At 39.8% G+C, this 24,476-nt stretch overlaps 2 protein-coding genes across 5 annotated transcripts in view; one reads left to right on the forward strand and one right to left on the reverse strand.

Moving 5' to 3' along the window:
• The window catches only part of LOC127046411 (uncharacterized), a 632,746-nt gene that overhangs the window by 264,776 nt on the left and 343,494 nt on the right, over window positions 1–24,476 (reverse strand). The gene's annotated exons all lie outside the window — the stretch shown is intronic.
• Window positions 1–24,476, forward strand: part of ATRN (attractin) — a 384,706-nt gene that overhangs the window by 79,781 nt on the left and 280,449 nt on the right. For all 4 annotated transcript variants that reach the window (XM_050943298.1, XM_050943297.1, XM_050943296.1 and 1 more), the window contains exons 11-19: window positions 1,103–1,187; window positions 6,169–6,389; window positions 8,168–8,283; window positions 8,839–8,977; window positions 11,436–11,617; window positions 14,084–14,300; window positions 16,994–17,179; window positions 19,135–19,368; window positions 20,834–20,971. In XM_050943298.1, coding sequence (XP_050799255.1) covers window positions 1,103–1,187; window positions 6,169–6,389; window positions 8,168–8,283; window positions 8,839–8,977; window positions 11,436–11,617; window positions 14,084–14,300; window positions 16,994–17,179; window positions 19,135–19,368; window positions 20,834–20,971 — 1,518 coding nt within the window. The remainder of the gene's footprint in view (window positions 1–1,102; window positions 1,188–6,168; window positions 6,390–8,167; window positions 8,284–8,838; window positions 8,978–11,435; window positions 11,618–14,083; window positions 14,301–16,993; window positions 17,180–19,134; window positions 19,369–20,833; window positions 20,972–24,476) is intronic.

Here is a 24,476-nt window from a genome sequence, read left to right on the forward strand (position 1 = left end):
GGTCCAGTTCTGTTCAATATCTTCATCAGTGATTTAGATAATGGCATAGAGAGTACACTTATAAAGTTTGCCGACAATACCAGTCGGGGAGGGGTTGCAAGTGCTTTGGAGGATAAGATTAAAATTCAAAATGATCTGGACAAACTGGAGAAATGGTCTGAAGTAAACAGGATGAAAATCAGTAAGAACAAATGGTAAGTACTCCACTTAGGAAAGAACAATCAGTTGTACGCGTACAAAATGGGAAATGACAGCCTAGGAAGGAGTACTGCAGAAAGAGATCTAGGGGTCATAGTGGACCACAAGTGAAATATGAGTCAACAGTGTGATGCTGTTGCAAAAAAAGCAAATGTCATTCTGGGATGTATTAGCAGGAGTGTTATAAGCAAGACATGAGAAGTAATTCTTCCGCTCTATTCCGCGCTGATTAGGCCTCAACTGGCGTATTGTGTCCAGTTCTGGGCATTACATTGTTTGGTGATTAATTCCAGTAATTAAAACAAACAACCCCCCTCCCAACTGTTACCCATAATTCCACCAAAGTCCTTGAAGGTTGTTCCACTGAGTCCCCTCAAAGTGAGGCCAGCAGGAGCAGCTAGCTCTCCAGCAGTACAGCTTACTCCCCTTCTGCATGGATGGGTGCATAGGTTGGGGAAGAGCCATTGCATACCATCTCCTCCTCTTTGGGGGCCCCATGGGAACGTAGGGATAAGAGCAGTCCCTTAACTCCCTGAAGCACAGGGAACGCTTTTGTCCCCAGTCCTTATGCAGGCTTCATGAGGGCATAGGGAAGGCTCATTGCACTCCTGCCCTCCAGAGATCCGTGTAAGGGGCAGGCTGTACCTGGCCCTAAGATGGTTTCACATAGGTACACCTTTCACATTGTCTTGAAATGTTGTGTAGTAGTTGGTGCCTTGTGCTTTTAAACAGCTACCCCACTCAACTGTAGAGGTGGTTGCATTGTGGTGAGGGGTGAAATGGTTTCTGTGTAGCTACTGAAGTACTGTCCTTTGGGATCTTTCAGGAAGAAATGTGCTATGTAAATGTCAGTTATTAATTATGCTAGAGGAACTTTTCTGAAGTGAGCTTTCCTTAATCCTAGCTTGTGATCATTGGTCAGTACTTCCTCGACCTGATCTCCATCATGATGTCAACAGATTTGGACATTCTGCTGTGCTGAGTGACAGGTCAGAAGACAAAAAAAAGTCTTACTTTATATCTGCATACTGTGTACTTAAATGAGCCCATATACAGACATATATGTATGTGTTTATAAGGTAACTGAGAACTTCAACTGGAAACCAAATGGAAGTTCTGTGACCTTACTTCCTGTCATAGCTTCAACTTGCATCTCTGTGCTGAAGATTTCCAACCTATAACCTCTTAACTCCATCCAGTTTCTTATTTTTAGCTGCCCTGACTCAGTCTCGTCTCTTCAACTAAACCAGACACTGTTGCCATCTCATCTCTAGAACTCAATCAGTCCAAAATTGAATTTTTCATCTTCCCTCCAAATACTTCTCCTTCTCTTCCCTTCTCTATCTCCATTGTCATCTCTGCTTTTATTACCTTTAATAGCTCCAAAAATATACTTTCTTCACTGCTCCTACTTATAAGACCTCTGTCCACATCTTGGTTACCTTTTCTTGCTTGCTTGTAACCTTCCTTCTATCTAGCCTCTTCTCTTTTTGCCACCCACAAAATGTATGCTGTTCAGGCACAAATCCAGTTGGGGTCCATGCCATTTTGCTGGCTACGTTTGCTATAATAATATCCACAGTGTGTGATTTGCTAAGTCTCTGGTTTTGGTTCCAGTGCCATCTCTCTCTGAGGATGCCTCTCTTAAACACATGAAAGGGGGGAGATTTATTTAAGTCACAAATGGGAGGTAGGCCTGTAATTCCCAGTAACTGTTAAGGGAGTTGAGCTTCTAACTGCCCTTCGTGCCTTTGAAAATCTCACACAAAATAGATAGCAGCTAAATACCTTCAATGCAGTGACTTTTGTGAATTGCTTTTAAGGGCATACTTAAGTTTTTGTTAATTGGGACCAAATATATCTATAAGATGAAAGGAATGAACTTTTGCCAACCAAATTTCTATTCAGTTCCATTAGTTTTTACATTCTGCATTAACTAGTCCAGCAGTTCTCAAACTGTGGGTTGGGACCCCAAAGTGGGTCGCAACTCCATTTTAATGGGGTCACCAGGGCCTTTATTAGACTTGCTGGGACCCAAAGCTAAAACTGAAGTCTTAGCTCCACCCCTGCCCTGAGCAGTGGGGCTCGGGCTGTGGCCCCTCTTCCCCCACCCAAACCGGGGGAGGGAGGGCCCAGTCTCTGCCCCCTCCCGGGGTCATTTTGTAACTCTGTTGTCAGAAGGGGGTTGCAGTGCAGTGAAGTTTGAGAACCCCTTAACTAGTCGTCATTAAAACTAAATTGTGTGTGCAGCTGCGTAAAAATAATAGTAACACATACGGTGGTATTGTGCCTAAAACATAGATGTGATCCTTGTCCTCAGGAGCTTGGAAAAATCAATTCTTTAACTAAATAGTGTTCTATTTTAATCAGTTGACAAAACGATTCTTTGACTGCTCATTTGCAAAGAGCCACAGCATAAATTTGATCTTTGTGATACCATTGTCTCACCCAAGACATTTTTCCTCGTACGTCTCAATATCAAACAAATTCAACACCCCCACCTCCGCACCAATGCCACCCACAATATATTCTCCTATACCTCTTTGACTTCTTTTAGCTCCATCTACCCATTGTTGTTGCCATGCTAGGCATATGGCATACACTCTGAAGGTTGTGCACTCACATTTTATTCCAACCCCTCCAGCCAGATCGTTTGGTCCACAATAGTTGGGGCTTCAATTCTTCCCCCCTTCTATATGGGTGTTCATCCGCCATGATTCTTGGTGCTGTTTTATTTACTGGTATTTGATTAAGAAACATGAAATACTTACCCCCAGAAGTATATTCTCCTGTTGATTTTCCTGAAACAGCTTAATTTCACCATTATGGAAGAATTTTCCATAGCATCATACATCCACGTTTTGAGAGCTGCTGACTCATTCTATCCCACATGGACATTAGCCAATTCTTTTTCATGAGTCACATCCAGGGTAGTTGCATTAAATCCCAAATTCCAGGGTTGTGAGTTCAGTCCTTGAGGGGGCCACCTAGAGGGAGCTGGGGCAAAATCAGTACTTGGTCCTGCTAGTGAAGGCAGGCAGCTGGACTTAATGACCTTTCAGGGTCCCTTCCGGTTCTATGAGATAGGTATATCTCCATAGCTCTCATTCTCCATTGCAGTTAATTGTTTCTGAGCACCTTCAGGTGTTAACCCATTCACTCTCCCTTTTTCACTTCACTTGGGGATTAGGGATGATTTAGCTGGGGATTGGTCTTGCTTTGAGCAGGATGTTGGACTAGATGACCTCCTGACATCCCTTCCAACCCTGATATTCTATGATTCTATGAAAAACTTTTTTTTTCCCTTTTCTTCATTCTGACCAAGTTGCAGCTCCTGTCTCTTAAGGTGGTCTATTAACTTTGCTTCTGACTCCAAACCCTGTTGTGCCAAGTCGTCTTTAACCGCCCCTAACTTTAATTTACAATCCTCCATATGCCTTTACTGGAGTAGCACCAAACATAGAAAAAACTACTGGCACTCTCCCATAATGGTGCCTTTACTCTAAACTTCTTACAAGTAGACTTAAGTGCCTCCTTTCCTTCACCCTCTCCCCTGGTGGTTGTCACACAAACAGCACAAGATCAGAAATCCGAAGTGCAGGCACTGCCATGTTTATTGGGATTAATTCCAAGCAAACATATACATAACTCTACACCAGAGTTGGTCAAACTACCGCCCGTGGGCCACATCCAGCCCACAGGACCGTCCTGCCTGGCCCTTGAGCTCCTGGCTGGGGAGGCTAGCCCCCGGCCCCTCCCCCACTGTCCCCTCGCCAGCGCAATGCTCTGGGTGGTGCGGCTGCAAGCTCCTGCTGGACAGCATGGCTGGTTCCAGCCATAAGGTGGTGGTGGTGGTGGGCGGGGGGGGTGGGGGTGGGGAGTTGGATAGGCGTGGGAGTCCCAGGAGGGCCTGTTGGGGCAAGGGTGTAGATAGGGGTCGGGAGAGTCAAGAGACAGGGAGCAGGGGGGATTGGATGGGGAGCTGGTTGGGGCGGGGGGTCCTGGGAGGGGGCAGTCATGGGACAAGGAATGAGGGGGTTGGATGGGTTGGGGATTCTAAGGGAGGCAGTAGAGGGTGGGGAGTGGAGGGGGTGGAGGCCAGGCTGTTTGGGGAGGCACAACCTTCCCTGCCCAGCGCTCCATACAGTTTGGCAACCCCAATGTGGCCCTCAGGCCAAAAAGGTTGCCCCACCCTTGCTCTACATGCTCTCAAAATCTGTTCCCCAATATTCCGTTCCCAGCTCTGATGCTGCAGAGCCTTGCCTGTGTCCCCATTCCATCATTCTCTTTTCCAGTTCTCTATTTTCCTTTCCCAGCTGTTCCAGCTGAGTCTGCATGGCTTGTGCTTGCCTTACTTTCTTCTCAAAACTTTCCTGGCAGATTTTAAAACTTTCTTGCGGGGTCTGTAGCCCTGCACATGCCTCCCCCTTGTATTCAGTTACACCTCTACCCTGATATAACACTGTCCTTGGGAGCCAAAAAAATCTTACTGCGTTATACAGAACTTGCCTTGATCTGCCAGAACATGCAGGCCCCTCTTCCCCCCCGCCCCCAGCGCTGCTTTACCGCGTTATATCCGAATTCGTGTTTTATCGGGTCGTGTTATATCGGGGTAGAGGTGTACATCTTTTTCTTAGCCCGCCACAACAACCATATCACAACTGCCTGCTTCTTGCTGGCATTAGGCTTATACAGCTGTACATACATCTCAAACATGTTTTCTAATGTATCAATTATCACGTCAGGTTCTACTGCATCCTCCATCCAAGGGCAGGTCCCAAATGCAATCTCAATAACCCAACAGGGACTCTCCTCGCACGCTCTCATTCACTTATATTTAATGTTGCACGTTCCCAAAACTCCATGCAGTATCTCCTCACGTGTACTTTTAATCCCATAAATAAGGAGTTGCCTGTGAGACAGTGTCTCACAATCTGGCACTCCTTATATCTCTCCCCTACTCACAATTCGTCACCAAATGTTAGGCTCTGATAGAGGCCTCCCTATGGGATGGGGGAGCAGGCAGATACTGGACACACTGTTCAGATGCATCTGATGAAGTGGGTTGTAGCTCACGAAAGCTTATGCTCAAATAAATGTATTAGTCTCTAAGGTGCCACAAGTTCTCCTGTTCTTTTCACAGATACAGACTAACACGGCTGCTACTCTGAAACCAGTGTTGGTATATAATACTCTAAATATTTTATTGATTACAATATAAACCCCACTCACTCCACATTCACACTCCTTTTATACTACACCAGAGTCTGAAGATCCAAAGGAAATCCTGATGGCCAGTCGAAATTCAGTCCAATGACAAGGCCTGGGGAGCCCCACATTATATGCCTTTTCTTTTTCAGGGCTCTGGATCAGTGTCTAACTCGGACTTCAGCTATAGCAAGCAACCTTTTTTATAGACCAGTCTGTCGCGTCATTAGCTCTTTGTCTGTTTACTTAGCCTTTCATCCATAATTCCAGGAGAGCAGTTGGGGGCAGGCCGCCATAATCCAAGACATTCCATTTCCTCTTATGGACATGACAGAGTTTTTGTTTTGCATGACAGTTCTTGATATCTCATAACCTTAAGTCCTTGCTTAAGCTGCCAGCATGCAACTCACGTACTCATACAGCATTTATACTAGACCCATATGGCCTATAACATATTACAACATATACATCACAACAATCCCAGACTGAGGAATGATCTGATGCAGTTTATGGCTCAAAAGTCATGGATTGAGATTCACTGAACTAATGGAAATCTGAGACACCATTCTGTTTAATGTGTTCTTTAACCAACATCTATTTATTTAGTTAGATATACTAAAAAAGGGCACCTATCCATATACTCTAGGTGCCCTGCGCAGTTATTGAGAGCTGTAGTACTGAAATGCAGCTATATATGGTCTACAAATATAGATAAAAATATATGAACATAACATTTACTTCAATTTTCTTATTTATGTTTAGCACTGTGTATATATTTGGGGGGTTCAACAGTCTCCTTCTGAGCGATATCCTGAGGTATACACCAGAAAGCTGTGAAGCTTATGACAATGAGACATCTTGCTTAAGAGCGGGTCCTGGAGTCAGGTGTGTGTGGAACACCACTTTTTCTCTGTGTGTCCCATGGGAAAGAGCAACAGTAGAGCAACAGCAAAAAGTTTTCGAAGAATGTCCTTCTAAACCAGGTATGTATGCATTACACTTCTACAGCATAGACATACAGCAATGAGTATATTTGTGTTAAAAAGATGCACTACCACCAGAACAAGATGCTCCACTGCACATGTTTCTCCATCTGAGGAGAGGACAAAAGAACAAACATCACGTAACCGATGTATAGTCATGTAGCTTAATGCACTGCTACTACTGGAAGGTACTCAGGTAGAATGGTGATGAGGGTGGTATAAAAGCGTGCATAGAATAGACTTCCACTTTTTTCTTTCCATACTATTTCAATTCTTCTCTGTTCCTTCTCACATTTTTGTAAATTGTATTGTTCACTAAATAGCCAAAGTCAGGAACTGTGGGCCAAGATTCTATATGATATGAACTTCAGATATAATTATGAACAAGTCAACTGTGCCTACTCTATTGAGTATGCCAAATCTTTTCACTACCACTGTTATAAACTTCAGGTTATTTCCTGAAAATGTTCAGCATTCCAAGAGTTAGCGAAAAGATGAGTGTGTAAAAATCCAGGTGTTGGCTCTCTGTGGTCCGAAAAATGATTTGAATGTGTTCAGTATTTGTTTCTTCTGGCAGTAAACGTCAACAGCGTGTGCATTAGCAATCTATGGCTACGTACCTTGTGTAGAAGGTGCACCTGTAGACTTCTAATAAACAGCCTCATGTGTCTTACTGTGAGAGCATGACTTTAATTTTGTTTTAATAAAAACTGGAAAGTTTACAAATTAAGTGCTGCAGTAAAGTGATAGAAATGGCTTTAAGGCCACAGAGTGCTGCTGAAATGATTGCTTGGCAGTTTAGAGGGTGGACAGTTAAAACTCTGTTTTTCTCCTTTAAACATCTACCCAACTCAGACTGTTGCTATTATCTTTGCTCCTTTATTAAATTTCCCACTAGGAGCCAGGCTTGGACCATTGTTCCATAGAAAGTGACCTGAGATTTGTCATTCTGAAAGCCACCAACTCTGTTGACAAGCATCATTGGGAAAGATTGGACAGGGCCATGCTGCACTCCTTTTTGCTCATCAAGAGAGGAGGTGTCATCAGATAATTGTTGCTATCACTTTTTCAACTAGAGTGGGGAGAGGAAATTCAAAAAGTTAACAATCTTTGAGCAATTTCTTTGAACTACATTTAATTCTAGACTCCTTTTATTAAATTTTCTAACAACTATCAAGTCTCTAGTAGTTTATGCCAGTGCTCCGCCAGCTCCCAGAGTTGATTTTTTTTCTGAAATGTGCTTCTGTAGTAGATTGCATCCTTTAATTGTGTGAAAACAATTGATGTAAAAGGACAGTAATTTGAGATCTTTAGTGTATAAAAAAGTACTGCATAAGCAGAGAAGATAAATGAGGAAAAAGATGAACTGGAAGATTTAAACTTCATATGAAATTCCCTATTGAGGGCCAGGATTTCAGAAAAATGTGTCTGCATTTGCACACCTAAATTGCCCTGTTGTATGTGCAAATGACAAATGGACATCTATCTACTGGGCTTGCATGGGCAATCTCAACATTTGTGTGTCTTTCTGCATTTAATTGCACTTGCACTTTCCTGAAAATGACTTAAAATTATTGACAGAAGAAATTAATGGAATTTCCTTCAACTTAGTTAAATTAAAGTAAAATCAAGAAGTCCAGTTTAATTGATAGCTCTGGTGGGTTATGGGAAATCTTTTGGCACAGCCATAGGTTATATCGTGTGTAAACAGTTTCTTAGAACTCTTGTCAGGAAATGCTTGGTTTTGGTCATGCAGGTTTTTTCTTTAATTGTTGTAGATCATGAAAAATGTAATCAGATTACAGACTGTTATAGCTGTACAGCGAATACAAATAACTGTCAATGGTGCACTGACCAGTGTATCTTAAAGAATAACAACTGCACAGAAGATCAGGTAAAGGTGTTTAAATATCGCTCTAAAAATGTTAATCTCGCCATAAAGTTTCAAATATCAGGAAAACTAATCTGTGTCATAATTACCTCTATTTATGTGTTTCTGCTGTGTAAATAACTGTAACTACAAACATCTGAATTTCTTGAGGAGGTTCAGTGGCTTTTGGATCATATTATACTTCAGCTACCTAAGTAGTGAGTATCCTAAAGAGACAATGGGAAGGGGCAAGGAAAGATGAGGGCATCAGTATGATTTTATTTGGTAAGGCATGTGCACATCCTGATAATTCTATTCATAAGATCAAAAAACCCTTGATTCCCTCCTCACATCTTATAAGCAAGGTGGCACAACTGATTTAAGAGGGACTTGAGCATGGTGATGGAGGTGGCTTAGCATGCACGTTTGGGGAAGGAATTCTGAATATGATACATCTTTTGAAAATATTGGTCCTTCTGTAGACTTAATTTGTTGTCTCTTCTACAGAATTATAGTGGTGGTCTTTGTGAGGGTGAATAGACATGTAAGAAAAAAACGTAAACATACTGTGTGTTTTAGGTACCCATTACTGAATATGATAAATGCCCCAAGGATAACCCTGCATATTACTGTAACAAAAAGACAAGTTGTAAAAGCTGTGCCATGGATCAGAACTGCCAGTGGGAGCCCAGGAATCAAGAATGCATAGCCTTACCTGGTACGTATATATTGTATTTAAAAACAAATACTAAATCTCTAAATCCAAAAACATTCTTTATTTTTCCTCCTCAAAATCTATGGTATGTTTTTAAGATTAGAGTGAGGTAAGGACTGTTCTCTGTAAGGAACAATTAATTTTATGCATATGTTAATTGTTATGTGAGATTTGCTTTGAAATCCAGCTGAAATCTTAGACTGGCGTTTCTGGTCTGTTCATTCCAAATGAGGTATGAAGCTTAGTATTAGTAATATTATTAGAAGTGGTAATTAGGGCTGTCAAATGATTTTAAAAAGTTACAATTAATTGCAAGATTTAAAAAGAAGTTGTGATTAATCAATTTTAACTGCACAGTTAAACAATAGAACACCAATTTAAATGTATTATAGCTATTTTTTGCTGTTTTTCTACATTTTCAAATATATTGATTTCATTTGCAATACAGAGTACAAAGTATACAATTATCAGAGGGGTAGCCATGTTAGTCTGGATCTGTAAAAGCAGCAAAGAATCCTGTGGCATCTTATAGACTAACAGATGTTTTGGAGCATGAGCTTTCGTGGGTGAATACCCACTTTGTCAGATGCATGTCATCTGATGAAGAGGATATTCACCCATGAAAGCTCATACTCCAAAACGTCTGTTAGTCTATAAAGTGCCACAGGATTCTTTGCTGCTTTTAAAGTATACAATGCTCACTTTGTACCGTAAAAAAGACACACAAAAGAAATATTATTTTTCAGTTCACCTCATACAAGTACTGTACTGCAATCTCTTTATTGTGAAAACACAACTTACAAATGTAGATTTTTTTTTTATGTAACTGCACTCAAAACCAAATATAATATAAATATAAAACTTTGGAGCCTACAAGTCCAAGCATGAAGGGGCATACGAAGGTTTAGCGTATCTGGCATGTAAATACCTTGCAACACTTAGAACAGTGCCAGGCGACTGTCGATTCTTACTTTCAGGTGATGTAAATAAGAAGCGGGCTGCATTGTAAATGTAAACAAACTTGTTTGTCTTAGCGATTGGCTGAACAATGAGTAGGACTGAATAGATTGTATGAGGTTTTATTTATCTTTTTTACAGTGCAAATATATATAATAAAAATAATTTAAAGTGAGCACTGTACACTCTGTATTCTGTGTTGTAATTGAAATCAGTATATCTGAAAATGTAGAAAAACATCCATGTTATTTGTAATAAATTTAAATTTGTATTTTATGATTTTTTATAAGTGCGATTAAAACTGCGATTAATTGTGACAATTTTTCTATCTAGTTAATTTGTTTTTCATTAATCACATGCATTAATTGTGATTAATTGACAGCCCTAGCAGTAGTAATATAGTAGATGAAGAGATTGTACTTAAACTTCAAGCAAAATATTTCAGATCTGCTTTTGTCCCTCTTTTATCTATTTCTTTGCTTATGTAATTGTTCCAAAAGATTTTATATCCCAGTAAGACCCAAATTTAATCAAGCCTAATTTAATTATCAAAATCATGTGCTTTCCCATGATCTGTTGTCTAATGTGAGATTGGTACTGTGTTATTCATTTGGGAATCAAGAGCATGTTATAAAATACTAAATTCTATTTTTCATAGTACTTCGGTATCCTGAATATTCCCACAGCTGGATGAAGTAGAACAATGAGTATAATGCCTTGAATTAATACTTTATTAATCAAAAAATCTGAAAGAGAAATGTTTCTTCCCTCCCACCTCCAAAATTGCCAGCTTCCATAATTTCATGATTTTCTCAATGTTTGGCATTTTTCTTTAGTCCTAGGTGCTTGGAGTCATGTGACAAGCAAAGGCTTTAATTTAAAACAAAATAAGTTTCTAGCCCATATGGTTATAGAGAGAGGCTTGAAAAAGTGACCTGAACGCACCCTAAAAATTTGAAGAACTGAAAGCAGTTAAAAAAGCCCCGAATGTATTCATTTTTATTTAATTATTTTTAAAGCCAATTTCATGATGGGGAGTGGGGTCAGTAAGTTTAACTCAAAATTGAATTCTTGGGATTGACAGTACTGCACTCTACCTCCTGTTTTGGCTGTTTGTGAGGGCAGGGGCACATCTCCTCTACCAGAATTTAGTAGTTGAATATTTAATTTCTTTTGGTTTACAAAAATATTAAAGATGCATTTAACATAAATTAGAGACAAATATCCAACTAAAACTAGTAGCTACCCTGCATACCCCAAACAAAACTCCACTCCTGCTAAAAGATGGATTCCCATCAAAGCTACTCCTTCTTCAAAAGCCTTTGTTAATAGATGTGCCTTTTACCATGGCAGGAAGGTTGGTGAACCGAGCTCTTTTGGACTAAGGGAATAAGGCTCCAATGCTGAGGGCCCTTTTTGGAGACATTCACCATCTCCAAGTGATGTTTTTTGAATAGGGGGAGAAAGGTGTTGTGTATCATTAATTGGTTTCACTTTTTCATAGAAAATATCTGTGGAGCAAACTGGCATTTGGTTGGCAACTCATGTTTGAAAATCAATAGCACAAAAGAGAGCTATGACAGTGGTAAATTGGCATGCGCAACTCAGAATGCTCTGCTGGCATCTCTCACAACCCAGAAGAAGGTGGAATTTGTTCTAAAGGAGCTGCAGAGAATGCAGTCTTTGGTGAGTGTTACTCTTGTGAGTAGTAGAGTGCTGAATATGGAAGAGTACTTGCTGTGATACTGTGTGTTTTGTACCAAAATCAAAATGTGCCCCTTAACTCAGGGGACTGATTTTTTTTAAATTCAACATATTCCGTGGCAGCTTTGCAGTGAAACAGTAGAGAATGTAAATGTGTAACATAAATATAACATGCAGGGTGTCTCTCAGATATCATTGCATAATAAAATCTCACACACACTTCTGATTTGAGATACATGACTGCAACATGAAGGTGAGTAGTTCTCATGTGAACTGCACATGGCAACCTTGACTGTAAATAAAGCTTCCATTGGGGCACCATATATACTTCGTGTAAAGCATGTAAATTTTTCTGGTCTGAAAAGTAGTTTGATACTCAACAGACCCATGTGAAATATTCAGTTAGATCTGCTCTAGTGACACACATTTTTCCCTGTTAACGTTAGAGTCAACACAACTAATAAAATGGTTTAGAACAGGGGTAGACAACTTATGGCACCCGTGCCGAAGGCATCACGTGAGCTGATTTTCAGTGGCACTCACATTGCCCAGGTACTGGCTGGTCTGGAGGGCTCTGCATTTTAATTTAATTTTAAATGAAGCTTCTTAAACATTTTAAAAACCTTATTTACTTTACATACAACAATAGTTTAGTTATGTATGATAGACTTATAGAAAGAGATCTTCTAAAAACATTAAAATGTATTACTGGCATGTGAAACCTTAAATTAGAGTGAATAAATGAAGACTTGGCACACCACTTCTGAAAGGTTGCCGACCCCGATTTAGAATTTATTACTACTTGCACATCAATAGAATTGACTTTTTTCTAATCAATTACACTTGTATAAACGACACGGATAGCGGGGTTGCATAAGCGTTGCTAAGGTTGTAGTGGTGGTGCACGGATGTAATTCAGGTCCTAATTTGGCCTGCAGAACCGTTTTTATTGATGATACAGAAGAACAACTTATGTAAGCTCTCAGAGCCAAGACTGCACAGGGCTAGCAGTCAGTGACATTAATTTTTTATTGGTAAACTGAAAAAATGGTCAACAGGAAAAAATGAGGTAATAAACATGGAATGTCATAGTATGTTTGTTACTTTTCAGAGCAGAAAAATATTTTATATGTAGAATACAAATATCTAAAGAAAAATTGAGTTGTTGAATTGGAACAAGAACATTTTCCTTCTTCCTACTTTTGCTCCCTCTGTGATCTTAAAATGAAACAGTTCAACAGTTATAGGACATTAGAGTGCTCCATTTTTATCAACCCTATATGAGGTACTTTCTGTACAAGATTACACATTAAAATAATCATTTCTGAGGCAAGGGGGAGAAACGTAGAATATTGTAAAAGTACATGATTTTCAAAACTCAGGGCTTGTAGATACCATGGTGATGAGTGCTGTATAAATTGATGAACTTGATGGCCATTCCCACAAACTCTCTAACATTTGAACTTTTTTTTTTAGAAAGGGGATGTCATTCACTTACCTCTGGTTACTTTATTGCTTAGAGAGTCGGTAATGGTGAGGGTCTTAGAAAAAAAACTGCAGATTTTTAAGGAATCTTTTGGTTTTAGTTTATATTTGTATGTTTTATTGTTTTAGCATGTTTTGTAATTTCTAAAAATAGCTTTGGTAGAAAACTACATTGCATCTGGTATTTGAACTCTGCCTTTCAGTGATGTGCTGCTTTCACTCTGGTAATGAGTTTCTGAGGGAGAGTGCTCACTGATTAAGAGCCCAGTGATTGCAGCTTGTCTGCTCATTTGTAGTTCCCCTGAAAAAATGTGGCCTGATTTTTCAGAGGTGCTGAGTATCCACAGTGTTTCAGTAAGTGTTGCAGGTTTACGTTAATCGAAGATAAAATGTTTTGAAGTAGGTGGATTACTTTGTGGGCCTCCCAATGATGGTAATTGTTTTCATTGCTTAGATAAACTATTTGTAGTTGTTTTCTTTAAGTCACCCTTACGTTCTGTATAACAATCACCCCAGAAAACTGCTGCTTCTATTCCTTACCTTTTGTAGTACACTCATGAGCATCTGAGGCTAGCTCTTTTTGTTAACTTCAGAATTGTTCAGGTTTAAAATGTATTAAAATATTTTTCTTCCTTTCTACTGCTTAGTTTTTAAATAGCTGAAAAAAGGTTTGTGTGGAATGGTTTGGGAGATGGGAGGGAGTGTGTTTTAAATTAGATAAATAAGGCACATGCCTGAAGGATGTTAATTCTCCAGTTGATGTGCTGTGTAAGTCCAGTGGGACTGAGAAAACAGTATGCCCTTAATTGATGTTTGCACCTCCAAATCTGCTAGAGTGGTTCATATACACTGCATGACGTTAGTGGGTTTTTTTTTTTGTTTGTTTTTAAAGTCCTGCTTCTTAACTATGTGAAGTGGTAAAATTATGGTGTTCAGTCAATCGAACATTTATTTTGTCTCTAGGCCAAAACTTTGACCCCATGGGTTGGGCTCCGGAAGATCAATGTGTCATACTGGTGCTGGGAAGACATGTCTCCATTTACAAACACCTTGCTCCAGTGGCTGCCTGGGGAACCAAGTGGTGCTGGATTTTGTGGATATTTAGCGGAGCCTTACCAGCGGGGATTGAAGGCTGCAACATGTATCGACCACGTTAATGGCAGTGTCTGTGAAAGGCTTGGTAAATATGCTGCTGATGAATGGCTTTTTTTATGGGGAACTAGTTGAGAAGTATTTTATTGTCTGAGTTATACAAATAAGATCTCCTAGTTAAATTTTGAATGTTTGTATCATTCAGTAACCAAGCAGACCAGTTTGAACAATAGTTTTGTTTAGTTATTCTGTACAAAAATCAGGCATTTAAAAAAACAGCAGAAGTACAGTGAGACTGTGGAGCAATAATTAGCTTTAACTCTTTCTTCCAGTTGTATATTTGTATGTGACATTCAGGTTAATTATGGTATGGAACAATCTTCTTACTAAAAAATAAGAACTATTCTCTACCTCATTTTTTTTTGTACATGTTGTCTAGCCAGAGGATAATTTTTTTCGAAGTTTAAAGTTTATCGAGGAAAACGCTTTGGAAATACGAGAGTTTGGGGGGGAAAAAAAGTCAAGAAAGAAAACTAGATAAATTCATTGAGTTTAAGTCCATTAATGGCTATTAGCCAGGATGCATAAGGAATGGTGTCCCTAGCCTCTGTTTGTCAGAGGGTGGAGATGGACGGCAGGCTAGAGACCACTTGATCATAACCTGTTAGGTTCATTTCCTCTGAGGCATCTGGCATTGGCCACTGTCGGTAGACAGGATACTGGGCTGGATGGACCTTTGTTCTGACCCGGTATAGCCGTTCTTATGTTCTTATGTCCTCTGTCGTTTATGGAACTGCATATCTTTAAAACGGCTGGGTCTATTAACTCTCCATTCTAGATAGTTATTTTGAATAACAATTAGAGCCTTCTTTTTAATTTTTTAGAAAGGCTGGCTGATTACATATCTAAATTAGCCCCACCAATGTAAGTCCTGCTTTGTGCTAGTACAGGATAAAGTCAGAGATGAAGATGTTTGCAGAAACTTTAATTGTGAGTCACTAATTTTCTAACTAAACATTCTCACAATATTTTAACCTAGTCTATAACTAGTTTAAAACTTAAATTGGTCTGTCTTTTTTGGTCTGAGAATGGTTGGTCTAAATTGTTGTCTAGTGGATTAAGCTCTGGACTAGGAGCAAAAAATTCTTGAGTTAGAATTCTGGTTCTAATACTGATTTGATCTGTAGCATTGGTCAAGTTACTTAACCTTTATCCCACTGTTCCACATGTAAAATGCTGACACTATTAACCTCACAGAAGCATGAAGAGGACTATATGGATAACGTATATGCAGCACTATAAAGATGTAAATAGCAATAACATTCAACTTGTTTCCTTTCAGTTTTACTCTGCATTTGCACTGAAGAGAATTCATAATTACTGAAAAATGAATTGCTCTAACTGATATTTCCTACTGTGGAGATCTCAAATTGTAAAGTTTCTCATTATGGCCATGTTACAGATGAAATGTTTCAGTTCAGCAACAACTAGCTGATTAAATACTCAAACTAAATTTTGAGAGATTTTCCAATTAGTAATAGAGTTGGGCTAATTTTTTTTATTTTGGGGGACAAATAAACTAATCACTGAAAAACACAGTTTCGGCCAACCCAAAACTATTCACAGACTGGGCACAAGTTAATCACATATTTTTGGTTTGATCAAAAAACTATCAAAACATGTTGGCAATGCCATTTTATTTTGACCAGACTCAAAATGTTTGTTTTGACTTTGGGCATTTTGACAAAAGCAAAGGAGGAGTTCATTCACAAAATGCATAGTGGCAACTTGTAGTCCATTTATAAAGACAAGGAATAGTCTCTGAGCCAGAGAAAGAGAGTGAGAGTGACTATATTGACTGGTGTTTGGGGTTCTCGCCTAGGGTGTAAGAGACCAGAGTTTAAGTCCTGCTTCAGAGACTATTTAATTATTTACAAAAAGTAGAAAAGGTTCAACACAGGAGACTGAGAGCTGGTCTATACTAATGCTGTAAGTCGATGTAAGTTACGCTAGTTCAGTTACTTAACTGAAGTCAACGTAGTTTAGATCGACTTACAGCAGTATCTACATCACTCTATGTTGACGGAAGATGCTCTCCCATTGACACAGCTTCTGCCTCTCAGAGAGATGAAGTACAAAGTCGACAGGAGAGCCCTCTCCCATAGACTTAGCGGTGCCAATTTAGCTGGCAATATAGAGGTGGCCTGAGAGAGCACCGTACCAGAATATCCCATAGCCAGGACCCTGTCCTGCAGTGGGGAGATCCAAATTCAAGTTACCTCCCCCACAGCAAGCAGAAGGGGGAATTGAATCCAGGAAAGTATCTTAACCACTAGGGTAATGATTATAATAGAAGTCATCTTCCCCCTGCACCACATTTTATTAATCTAGTTCTTTTTTGCACTTACGAAAATACCCGAAATTGGAACAAAAAATTTTCGAGTTAGGTTAAAACTAAATGTTTTGTTTCAACCCAACTCGATTTTTTTTTGACTTCTTGATTCATCAGAAATTTTGAAAATATTTTATTTTTTGGTTCAACCTGACACTAAGCTGTTTTCAATTTTTCAGAGCTGCCAGCAAACCAGAAAAAATTCAGTATTCACCCAGTTCTAGTATATTTGTCACACTGAACTTCCCAATTTGACTAGTTGACAAAGAGCAATTCACCTCTATTTTTTTATTATGCAAATGAGCAAGGGCCTGTAATTTACTACCATAAACTAGAATATTGTGTTATCTGTTTTCCCATGTCATTGAGTGTTGTTTCTTAATGCCCAGCTAACCACAGTGCCAAGCAATGTCGCACACCCTGTGCCTTGAGGACGGCGTGTGGAGAGTGCACAAGTGGCAGCTCTGAGTGCATGTGGTGCAGTAACATGAAACAGTGCGTGGACTCAAATGCTTACGTGGCCTCTTTCCCCTATGGCCAGTGTATGGAGTGGTACACCATGAGCAGTTGTCCACGTAAGTAATTTCCTCTGTACCTGGAAAGATGGTCTAAGAAAGTTTGGCTTTGCATAAATTGCTAACAAATTTAATGTGACAAGATCATACTCAGTTACATAGTGTTAGAAAAATCACAGATTCCCTGATTGGATGAGCTCTGCAAATGTAAGGACCAATCCTGGAACATGCTATGTTTTATGTTTAATGGAAGATGTTGAGCAGGATTGTGCCCTAAAGTATGGCTCTAACCTAAACAGTAAATAACATAAGCTCTCAAATGAGGTTATGAAAACTCAGGTTTTTTTTTTTCAAGATGAAAACACATCCAGTATTTTTTATCGGAATTTTTTCAATTTTTCAACGTGTCATTCTGAAATGTTTCTATTAGCAAAACATATGTAAAATATTTTTGCCAAGTTAGAAGTATTCATTTCTAATTTGATCTGTGAATTGAAAAGAGCGCTATTTTAAAAGCTAAAGAGCAGTGAGGAGAAGAGCAAGGTTGTCATTTTGTGTATTTTGAAACCATAAAGAGGCTATAGAATTTTGTAGGAGCCTCGTGGGAGTTGGGGTCTGGGCAAAGTCATTGGTAATAGAGAATGGTGTAGTTGGGGGAATGAATTATCATTAAATGTTTGAGAGGGAAATTAGGGGGCTGAGTTTACTAGGATCTAGAAACTGTTGGAGGCTGATCAGGGAATCAGATGATATGGTTCTGGATGAAGCTGGCTTATTTTTCATTCTACAGTATTTGCAATAGGTTGTTTCTTTTAATTCTCTCTTCAGTGAATATGAAAATTACTTAGAAACCCTGTAAAATGATTAGTTTTGAATTATTAATTCATAAACAGATAGTTGGTATTTTACTCCACATACCTGGAGTTGAAGGAAGTGCTAGGAGACGTGATTGAATGGAGCAAAGTAATAGAAGCGTATTTTCTACCTCTAAAGTCAAAATGCAAACACTGCCAAGAATTCAATAGTTAAGATAGAAAGACATTATACTCCCCTCTGAGTACAGAAAATCTTTCTTCATTTGTTCAGGATCAAATTTGTGATTGAATGAAACTGTTTATTGAAGTAGAAAGCACAACATTGAAGTTGATCCTGCAAATAAGTGAATTTCTCTGTCATCACCAAAACAGTCACACTTATTAACAAGGAACTGAGGAATAGCTAACGGGTGTGTGAAATTTACACCCTAGCTCAGCAGAATGCTGGGCTTGAGCAATCTTCATATGCCCCCTAACTGTCAAGTTTGCTTTAGAATGTTTTGCGTCTGCATCGTGTTGCACTCAGTTTCTACCAAGTGGTTCTGTGGAGACAGTAGACTGAGGACGAATTACCTTGATAACCCCTTCTTTCTAATGTAGGTTTATATTTTTTAAATAGAAGCTTGTAATATTAAGCTGTATATAGTTCATGTATAAATAAAGTAGGGGTACATCTCAGTAAAGATTTGAAACAGGTCATTGGTTAATCAAATTAAATGTTTCTGTCCTTCATTTGGAGACCATGCATTTTATCTTTCAAATATTGTATTGTAAATAAGATGGTTATAATTCAAATAGTTAATTGAAAACATTCAGCAAAATTTTAGTGTGCACTGTTTAATTTGTAGAAAGGGACTGGGTATTTTTCCGCTGTTTAATGGCTTTCTCTGTAACTGGTTGAATGATTTAGACTCTGTGCCTTACTGTACCAATTTGGATAACAGGCCATTTCTTTTCTGTTTTTGTTTTAGTCTGCAGTAAAGTTTAAAAGCAAGCTTTGAGATTGTTGGATTAAGTACACTGATAGAGATTCATGAAAAGACATGTGTTTATAAATGTATTAGAATAAATGTTGATTCCAACGTGTAAGGATCAGTCTTAAGATCAATAAAAGGCAAATGATGATTCTTATTTCAAATATTATCTTGTATTGTGAGGTATCTAGTGGTTTATTTTACCATTTGACCTTTATTTTCAAAGCTGCAAACTGTTCTGGCTACTGCACATGTGCTCATTGTTTGGAACAGCCTGGCTGTGGTTGGTGTACGGACCCTAGTAACACAGGAAAGGGGAAATGCATGGAAGGCTCCTACAGAGGTCCAGTAAAGATGCCATCTCCACCAGCAACAGGAAAATACTACCTGGAACCCATCCTTAATGTCAGCATGTGTCCAGCAGAGAACAAATACAACTGGTCCTTTATCCAGTGTCCAGGTAACTGTGCAAAAGTGTGTTTTAATAATTGAAACACTTCAGAGGTCGTAAAACTTAAGCTATGTCTACACTGGTAATTGAATGACAAAACTTTTGTCTGTCAGAGGTGTTCCTCACCCCAAGACAAAAGTCTTGCCGCAGCAAATGTCAGTGTGAACAGCGCGTTGTCACTCCTGCTGACAATGCGAATGCTTCTTATTGGGAGTAGAAGTTTTTTGTCGGCAGGAGAGCAGACAAACAGCGGCTACGCTGCATGACTTGTGTTGCTAAAAGCCAGGGGAAAAAGTAGTATTAAACTCTTACCGGTACGGGGGCCCAACTCCGAGCCCCCAGAAGGGGCAGGACCTCGGGCGGAAGGGCCAGTGCTGGGGGTCAGTCTCCCCCAGCCAGCCCATCTGCGCTGCCTGACCTGTGCCGCTCAGGGCTCTGGTGGCGATTTAAAAGGCCCTGAGGCTCCACGAGCCATGGGCCTTTTTAAATCGCCATACCCAAGGCAGCTGCTAGTTTTGCCCTCCCCTCCCATTGGCAGCCCTGCCAACAGGAGTGGGTGGGAAAGAAGAGGCAGAGTGCTTTAAGGAGGGTCCCTTGCCATGGCAGTGCTTTAATGCCACTGCCCCTTTTGCCCCATCCACCCCGTCAGCGGCCCTGCTGGTATGGTCCCTACCGGCAGGGCTGCCGACAGGGAGGCAAAAGGGGCAGCAACAGTGCTTTAACATGGGCTGCGTACGGGCCAGTACCAGCTTCTTACCGGTACGCCGTACTGTACCAGCTCACTTTCACCCCTGCTAAAAGGCTGTGTAGTATAGATATAGTCTTAGACTCCAGGTGAAAGACCAAATTCTTAAATGATTGCAGAACTTAATTTCCTATTACTAAATGAAGAGAGAAAAAGTGAAATATGCGCAAAGAATGTAAATTTAATTTTGAAAAGGAAGGAGTCCGCAGTCAGACTACAGCATTTTAGTCTTTCTGTTAATCCCTTTTGAGTATATGTAAACAGGAGGAATGAATGAACGTAAGAAGAAATGCAGTTCTTGGTTTCTAAATAAAACATTCAGTTGACTGTTAGCAAGGGCCAGTTTCTTATGCAGCACATTTGTGTTGAGTAATGTAGTGAGGATCCCAGAAATATGTGGACTGCCTGCCTCCCCCCAACCCCATGGACCTCTCCTTCTTGTTGCTTCCAGTCCAGTCAGAACAGTTATCTCTGTTGTATACTTTGGTAATCAATTTATTTTATACCCCTCTAACATTTTAAATTTGAAACAGTCATCTTTGTGATGATCTCAGATGTCATGACCCATAACATGAGAATCACGATCTCTTTGCAATTCAGAACTTGCATGAAGTAGTTCCATTCATAACTTGATTAAGCTGCTAACCCAAAATGCAGATGAGATTCTTCAGACACTGTGTGAAGCACTATATTTGAGCACAACTACCAAGTATCAATTTGTTCCCTCAGCCTGCCAGTGCAATGGGCACAGTAAATGTGTAAATGAAAGCGTCTGTGAGAAGTGTGAGAACCTGACAACTGGCAAACACTGTGAGACTTGTATATCCGGCTACTATGGAGATCCTACTAATGGAGGAACATGCCAGTGTAAGTGAAGTCTTAAATCTATAGTATAATCTAATCTCGGGGGTTTTATACTGCCGCATATCACCATAGGGATCTGATTTCCACTCAGATACTTTTTGTATATATCAGCTACTATGTATTTCATTTATTACACACCCAAACTACACTAAAAGAATATTAAGGTTGCAAAGCCAAGCTCTCAAAAAATAGGCAATGCCAGAATTAAGGCTGTCTGTGCAACATTAATTCAGTCTTCCTGTGCATGTGCATGATGGGAGAGTCTTGTCAAACATCACATAAGAAATCTGCGGCAGAATGAGGGCTATAACCCCATGCTGTGTGCTGGTATTGGCAGTCTAGGAATACGGTAAGCATGGTGTTATATACTTAATACAACATTAAACCACGTAACATCTATGTGAATTATTATTGCTGGTATTCTTAAACTGACTTTACATAGGGTGCCTTGAGGTACAGAGTTATGAGTGGCCCAAGCTGTGCAATGAATTGGAGAGTGAACTGGCAATAGAAGACATGAATTTTTACTCCCAGCATTCAGTTCTAACTATTGGATTGCAGTGTGTCCCTGTGACACAGAATTTCACATAGAATAAGTTGTTTTTTCAGGGGTGGGGGGAAGGTGCAGTCTATTATCTGAGCATGATACAGAAACAGTTTATGTTGTTGCTCGTGTGTTGTATGACTCTTGTGCTTCAGTGAAGCCAACCGCATCAACCATTTCTCCTGTTACATCATGCCATTGGTGAAGTTCTTCTGAGCTGAGACCTGGAACAATGAGATGGTTGCCCTGGCTTTGGCCTGCATTGTCAGTGTTGGGTCCTTCCTGACCATGATGAGCTCTTTCCTGAACATCCTTATAGCCATCCTCAGGATCCTCTCCCAACAGGGCAGGTGCAGGACCTTCTGCACCTCCCACCTCACAGCCATCTCTATCTTTTTCGGAACTGTGATCTTAGTGTACCTCTGGCCCGGGCCAAGCTATTCTGATCAGCAGGACAAAGCTAATTCTGTGCTGTACACTCTGATTATTCCACTGCTGAACCCCATGATCTCTACAGCCTGAGGAATAAGGAGGTTTTAAAGAGGCACCGAGGGGAAGGCTTCCTGTCACAGTCCGTGGTTAGCATCCTCACACAGAGAACCTCCTGCCAGCAGAGTTTTCTATAACACATAAAAAGAGAAGAGCCAGAGACTCAATGACATCCACTGGAGACTTGGCTAAAGAAAATCTGTCAAAGGTGGAAAGCACTGAAACAGAGATTTTCAGTGGACTTAGGGGAGTTAGATGCTCAAATCCGTTCCTATGCAGTGAGAGTGGAATGTCTGTCTTTCTCTTAGTATCCTTATAAAATCCCAAGCCAAATTTTATTCAAAGGTATGGAAGAAACTGGAAACCGTGCTAAGTATTAATAGGATAGCAACTGACATTTAATCCATAGTTGATAAAGCTAGTAGGTAATGTCAGAAGAAAAAAATGTACTATAAGGTATTTGGCCAAGTTTTTAGTTTACCCTCATTCTATCAATATTTACTATGAAGGTGGGAAAAAAAGAGTTCGATCAATGAGGGCTAGCCTGGATTATAGATGGAGACCAGGGAGGCAGGGCTGCATCCCATGATGCCAGAGCAATTGCTGGCCAGTTGCAGCTGTTTTCTCTTGGAAAGGCTGCCACTGGTGAATTCCTGGAGTTCCTTACAGGCACTGGATTGGCTGGTGTGTACCAGGAGCAGTTTTCTGTTATCTTAATTCTTTACGCTGCCTCCTTTTTTCTCCTCTGGGATTATTTGGGTATTCATTCCTCTATTCTGTCTGTATTGGTTGGTTTGTTACACACCCTATTTCAGTCACAGCTTTTGGGGGAGCTTAAATATTTGGAAATAGTTGTGTGTTCACCAGCTATTGGTGATAATTGTGATTGTATTGTATGATTAACATACATTTTGATTTACAGGATTGCCTTTTTAGTCAGTTGGTTCTGGCAGTATGGTGCAGCGTGGGTCAGATTCCCCCTCAAATGGGATAAAGTTCATGTCAGAGGGATGGCAGGGTTGATGTTTCCAACTTTCCTGCGGATGGAAGGTGGAAAAATCCCTCTTTCCTGTGAATTGAGCTCTTGTATCTGACTTGGTGTCTGACTTGTGCATTGGTCTGCATAGAAGTGTGATCAGGTCTTGGAATAGTTGTAGGCCTCAGAATAATATAGGCTTTGTAGATCCTAAAAATGATGGTATACTTGGAATTTGAGAGACTGACAAAAAGTGTGGAATGGTGGCAGCAAAAGGTGGGGTAGCTGAGGTCTTCTCCTTTTTCCTAAGACAGCTTATTTTAGGACACTACTGTTTTTAAGGTTTAATAGAGCTGTGGTCAAAGAGTTATTTTCCCTTTTCTCATTGGCCCCATGCCATTTGCAATATCAGAAAGATAACAGAATGCTAGCTAATTCACGCCTCAGCAGGTGCTTTTTAAAATAGGGTTGTCCTCTGTAGACAGGGTGTTAACTAAGGGCAGAAAATATAGCCAGTGGAGACACAAAAATAGTTGTAAGGGAACTTTCTCTAGTTTATTCAGTATTTTTGAATTTTCTGATGGAACTTTCACATGAAGAATGTTAGTGCTAGATAAATAAGGTATTTGGAGTAAAATAGAAGGCACTCTTATCCCTGAGATCAAATAAATTTCCTCTCTGGTGATGATTCTAAAATGATGCTGCCTGGAACACTTGCTCGTGGTCCACAGGCAGCTGGTTGGTGACAGGGAGCTGCACTTGCCCCCGTGAGTTGCTAAATTGCACTGGAAGACAGCTAAACTATATAAATCCTCTTCCACGCAAAGGGTGCAGTAGCTGCCACTGAGCTGTTATGAAGTCATGAATGAGGAGGGAGTTTGCTCTCATGATAGTGAGTGAGAATGGAAGTGGTCCCTGAGATAATCTTTGTATTTTGCAGTCCTCACTGTGGAAAAAGCCTGAGGAACTGTGCTCTATGGGAGTGCTAATCTATAGATCATAAGTTATTTTGACTTTTATGAGGTCCACAGTGCATAAAAATTGACTATGTAAAATAAATAAAATCCATGTTTTTAAATAAAATTGGATTTTTTAATTTAAATACAGGAATTAAAAAAATTACTATTAAAAAACAGAAATTGTCATCCTGTGTTATGGCCAAAATGTATTGTAATCTATCATTTTAAATTAAATACAAGAAATAATAAGCAGTACATGTTTTCTGCCAAATTTTAAAGAAAATCAAACTGCTCTATTGACGGAAGTCACTGGCTAAGTAGCTGAAATCAGAGTTTGCTGAAGTGCTAAATCAGTGTTGGACAGCAGTATCCTTTTGTTCAGGTGCAGAGAGAACATTTTCTTTTCAGTTTATTCAACTAGTTCAGTTTAATGACTAGTTCATTCAAAGTTAAGAAACCAATTGGGAGTTGAAAAAGCAGGAAGGTTTTTTATCCTCTTTCAAACTATGGCTAGATGTGAGAGAAGGAGAGCTACTTCTG

Source organism: Gopherus flavomarginatus, chromosome 3 (genome assembly GCF_025201925.1).
Source record: "Gopherus flavomarginatus isolate rGopFla2 chromosome 3, rGopFla2.mat.asm, whole genome shotgun sequence".
NCBI lineage: Eukaryota > Metazoa > Chordata > Testudines > Testudinidae > Gopherus > Gopherus flavomarginatus.